The sequence below is a fragment of the Diutina rugosa genome, assembly GCF_008704595.1.
Source record: "Diutina rugosa strain CBS 613 chromosome Unknown scaffold11_size279379, whole genome shotgun sequence".
NCBI classification, from domain to species: domain Eukaryota; kingdom Fungi; phylum Ascomycota; class Pichiomycetes; order Serinales; family Debaryomycetaceae; genus Diutina; species Diutina rugosa.
This window is the reverse complement of record NW_022995208.1, coordinates 274,148-279,567: the sequence shown is the minus strand read 5'-3', so window position 1 is coordinate 279,567 and position 5,420 is coordinate 274,148. Positions and strand designations below refer to the sequence as shown.

The 5,420-nt window shown below is 54.0% G+C and overlaps 1 protein-coding gene across 1 annotated transcript; it reads left to right on the top strand. All coding sequences in view use genetic code 12, as the record gives it.

Moving 5' to 3' along the window:
- Positions 1-2,632: 2,632 nt before the first annotated feature.
- Positions 2,633-4,717, top strand: ATG9 (autophagy protein; the record flags this gene model as incomplete). Its single annotated transcript, XM_034158324.1, has 1 exon — positions 2,633-4,717. One exon carries the CDS (start codon positions 2,633-2,635, stop codon positions 4,715-4,717), a length of 2,085 nt encoding a protein of 694 aa, XP_034009975.1.
- Between the last annotated feature and the right edge of the window lie 703 nt (positions 4,718-5,420).

Sequence of the window (5,420 nt, the reverse complement as noted above, 5' to 3'; positions counted from 1 at the left end):
AATGAAACTCCGAGCATACTACTGGTGTAGCTAAGTGTCTCAGATACCTAGCGATCGCAAGTCCCGTGACCCGCGCGACCCACTACTAACAAAAAGTGGTAACAAAATCTACTAGCAAACAACACTACTACCACTATGAAGGCCTAGCATTAGACAACACTGGCGATTCTGGTAATAATTCCCGGGACATACGCCTCGTCAAGTGGTAGCCGTTATGAGCTCACGGGGTCACTTGCCACAACAATAACGGGGCTATCTTCTGCCATAATTTTTACTAAAAAAGAGTGCGCTTAGAAGTGACGCCTACACAATCTTCACAATGGCGATTGTCCACACAATCGGCGCAGAAAGACACGAAAATCCCCCACGACACCGCTACCGCCTCTCGGCTTTTTAGTCATCAGTGACCGCCATCTAACACAATATGTCACGATCGGAACCCACGGTAATCCACAAACTTCTTTTTCTTCTACGTCCTGCGGTCATGGGTGGTGCTGAACTGCCACTCCACCCGTGCAGCAACAGGCCTCCTAAGCCAGCTTCCCAGCCCTGACACCCCACGAGCGGTATTGTTGCCGCCAAACGCAACAATCACAGGCTTGACTCGAGCTGAAGTCGCAAGCAGACACCCGCCACCCGAGTCCAGTCTCGGGTAGCGGCGTTTCACCGTGTTAGCTAAGCGGCCTGCCGTCAGACCAGGACGCTAAGCGAGCCGGTAAAACTTCACCGTCGTATTCCCTGGCGGTGTCCGAAGCCTTGTCGGAAATGTCGTCTCTAGGCAATGTCGCTGACACCAGCGGGGCCTTGTGCTTGTGCTCGCTACAGCACGTTGCTGCCACCCTGCAAACTCAGGCATAGCCGCCTTGCCTCAACCTAATGCTGCAAAGGGAGGCAGACGCGAGCCACCACAGGTCACCTGGGTGCGCCCTGTGTGATTTAGCGAAACCTAGGGCCACCGTTCACTAACCTTACTTTTGCTGCCCACGAGCCGTGGCTTTTTGGAGAATAATAACCGTGGTTGCTAAACCAAAAGCGTTCTTGGTGGTATGGTGGCGGTGGCTGGTGGCGAATAATATCCGTTGACTAAGCTATTGTTGGCTTTAACAGCTGAATCTGAACGTGATTCGCGGCCGCTAGTGGGAATTAAGTCGCTGAAATTGTCCATGTCTTCATGGTTGCCAAGGACTACTTAGCCGCCTCGTGGGCTGAGAAAATAAATTTCATCTGTAGGGTCTAGTGGTCAACTATAACCGAACTAGTGGCGTAAAATAAATTTATAGCACTGGGACAGCCAACCCGGAATGCCCACGGTGGGTCGTCTGCAGCGATGGTGGGAAGCGACGGTGGCGACTGAGGGGGCCATGACTACTCCCTTATGATCACTAGCGGAGATCCCCAAGACCATCGTTCACTCGCTTCCAAAGTATACCCTGCCAGCCATGTGCATGCGTGGCCCAGGGGGGCTTAGCTTCCGTGCATCTTCGGTGGGGGTGTGGGTGTGCCCCCTGGCAAAACGCGGCGAGGTCGCTGATTGAAGTTCAGTGAGAGGTCGCAATTCTTGATTTTCGGTAAATGCACGTACTTTTCTACCATTTTGAGGAAGACACGACCTTATAAACCACCGATACCAGTAACCCCATATTTCATTAAATTATCGGGTAAAGTTTCTGGTTCTTCCACGTAGCCAATTCTATTATAACCACGTCTTCCTTATGACCCACCTGTTGTGCTTACGGTTTGCCTGTGACATCACTTCAGCCCCAGCATGCCTCAAACTCTATTCCAAAATTATATATGAGTTAACGGCGCTAGCATACCAAATAAGGTTTGTAGAAAAGCTAAGATTATAGCTATTGCTGCCGTTGTGGTTGTCCGGGTAGAGCGGGCAATCCTCCCCAATTTTCGGGAACCTTAATTTCAATTGTTCCGATAGCGACGCTGTCCCATTTGGCTGCCGAATAAGGTTAGTCGAATCGCCCTAGTGGGAAGACAGCCTCAAAAGCGGTAGCACAAAAAAAGGTCCCAAATAATGAGGCTATCTCCAGCTTTTTTACGGTCTATCTTCAGAAACAATTGTGGATACAAGAGGTTGAGGAGTTACTAGGGTGGATACCTTTGCGCCAACGTGTGTCAAGTTATAGAGGCCACTGGTGCTTCAAACGATTGCTGCTTGGCTTGAAGCAGAGCTAGTGTCGCTGATCGTTGCCTCTGCCTCCGACGCAAGCAACCAGGGTCGCTTATCTTAGCCGCAACCGCTCTCGTAGGCTTATCCATGAAACTGTAGCAGCAGTGGGGAAACTAGGGTACGGAAGCAGATATAACTATAACATCCGCTTATTAATGACACCACCTCTCTAGTAGTATCCTTTATGGTCATTATTTTAACCGTTTGCCGGGTGGTTGGCCGAGGTCACTCTTAGTCACTGGTCGCACCACCAAGCGGGTCATGACCATACAGAGACCACGCCGTTAACACCAGCTCCACCACTGTACAACCCTCAATCGTCACCTGATGGAACGCCACTGACTCTACTGGTAACGCCATCAGTCGCTAATTTCGAAATTTATCCGTTTATCGCCGCCACCACCAAACGGGTCTCATATTGCTTCGCACCCTCACCCACACCCCGCCATGAGTGACTTTCTCAGCCGGGTGTTTGGCATCAACTCCGACTACAATCTCCTGGTGTACGAGGCCCAGCAGGAGCAGGACTACGACCTGGACCTCGAGTCCCAGTTCCTCGACCCCCAGCGAGCGGCGCAGCCGCTGGTGGCGGTCGAAGTGGGCGCCACCGCCATGGGCGACTCCACCGGCGACTACGCCATGCTGGAAAGCTTCGACCCGCCGCATCAGTCGATCCACATGTCACACATCAAGCCCAAGGCCAAACCGAAGCCGCGAAGGAAGCGCAAAGTGAGACAGACCGCCGTCAACATCAGCGACAACGAGAGGGCGCTCTATCTCTGGGCCAACGTCACCAACATGGACCAATTCCTCTGTGACGTCTACTGGTACTATAAGGATAAGGGTGTCACCAACATTGTCCTTCTGAGGCTCGTGGACTTGGCAATCTTGGTGTTCCTTATATCGCTTACCCTGTTCTTGCGGTGGGGGATCGACTACTCGGTGCTCAGTGAGGGCAGGCCCCACACGTTAGCCGACATCGTCATTGCCCAGTGGCACATGCCGGGGTGGGCCAAAGTGCTCTGGACGGGGTTTATCGCCTACGTCGGTCTCCGGCTTATCCAGCTCTATATGGACTGGTTCAAGCTTCGCGAGCTCCGCAACTTCTACCGCATGCTTGCCATCAGCGACGACGAGCTCTTGACGATCCTGTGGCCCGTGGTGGTGGAGAAATTGGCTGCGCTCAAGAACTATAACCAGTTGACGCTGAACGTCCCGTTAACGGCTCACGATATCGCCAACCGCATCATGAGAGTGGAAAACTACTTGGTGGCGCTTATAAGTCGTAATGTCATCGACGTCGCCCCCAGGTTCATGACCCGGACTCTCGAATGGAACATCAAGTTGTGCATCAACCAGTTCATGTTTTTGACCACTACCGACGGCAATAAGCTTGACGAGCGTGTGCTTAAAGAGTATAACCGAAATTTACTCGCCGACCAGCTCCGCAAACGGTTCAAGATGGCCGCCCTCATCAACTTGGCCCTCTGTCCATTTCTCGTGCTGTACTTTGTGTTGCTCAATTTCTTCAAGTACTTCAACGAGTACAAATCCAACCCCGGCAGCATTGTTGGTCTCCGTCAGTATACTCCCTACGCCGAGTGGTTGCTTCGCGACTATAACGAGTTGCCTCATTTCTTTGAGCGCCGATTATACCAAAGCATGGCTCCCGCAAACCGTTACATCAACCAGTTCCCGCGGGGGTTTCTTGTCCTCAACGCTATGACGTTGGTCAACTTCATTCTGGGGGCGATCACGGCGGTGCTTGTCCTCCTTGGGCTCGTCTACGATAACGAGGAATTTCTGTTCTGGCTGCTTGAGCTTAGCGAAGGGCGGCTGGCACTCTTTTGGATTTCAGTGCTCGGTACCGTATGGGCAGTCACCGCTACGTCATTAGGCAAAGACGATGCCGGCGAACAGCCAGTGTACGACCCCGAGGCGGCGCTCCAGTACGTGGCTCAGTACACCCACTATCTCCCCCACCGCTGGCAGGGCCGGCTCCACACCCAGGAGGTGAAGAACGAGTTTTGCCAGCTCTACAACTTGAAGATTATCGTCATCGCCTGGGAGATCTTGTCGATTGTCGTGCTGCCGATCCTCCTCTGGTTCCGCCTCAGTGCCCAGCTGGGCGCCATCGTCGACTTCTTCCGCGACTACCTGGTCCACGTCGACCACTTGGGCTACATCTGCTACTACGCCATGTATAATTTCGATGACGACGGCAAGGCGCGTCGCGCCGCCACTGGTGACGACAAGATGATGAAGCTGTACATGTACTTTGTCGACCAGTACCGCCCGGAACACCAGGCGCCGGCAGCACCCCCGGCAGCCCCCTCCAACGCCGGCGCCACGCCTGTGGCCACCGGCCGCAGTCGCGCTGCTCCTGTCGATCTGCTCTACCTGCTGTACACCGTCCACTACGACTTTGACGACGCCGACCCCAACGCAGCAACCACGGCAGCGGCACCGGCTCCCGGGGCACCGCTGGGGGTATTGGGCATGATCAACCAGTTCTACAAACACCTGCGGTAGTGGTTATCTCTCCACATAGTCAATCATCCACCGACGTCCTTTTAGCCAGCGTGCCTTGTCTCTCCTCTCTCTCTGCCTTGATTTTTAAGTTTACGATAATATTCAGTGCAGCGACAATAGCGACGTCTTTCGGCGCTAGTTTCGGCGGAACCCGTAAACGACGTCGAGTCCACTTGCTCCATGTGTGGCGGGCGCCGGGCAACACTTGCCTTAGTTCGCGGCGAAACGTTCGCCGACGAACCCTAAACCGTGGCTCGGTGTCAACCCTACAGGTGGCTTACGCTAGTGTCTGGGGAACAGATAGGGGGTGAGGAAATTGGGGCAAGATAGGGGGCTGGGGAATAATTTTCAGAATCGAGAGGGGAATGTCCGGGGTTGCTTTACCCGCTATCTCCTGTCACGATCACAACATCGGGCTCCAGATAGCCCGCTCCACCTTGAGTTTACCGCCTCGGCACCCACGACTTCCGTACATTAAGCCCGGTTCGCTTGATCCTTCTCTGCAGCGCCTCTGAGGCTGTGGAAACCTCGTATCGCTCCGACTCTACTGCACGCAGCCACTGCCCGCTTATACAACCTGGGGACTAAAAGCTCAACGGGACGCCGCCCCCCGCCCCACCTCAAACTTTAGCGGGACAGACCCTCGGGTCCACCTGCTCCCGGATACAAAGCCTCTGCCCCGAAACACGCCCCCCCATATCGA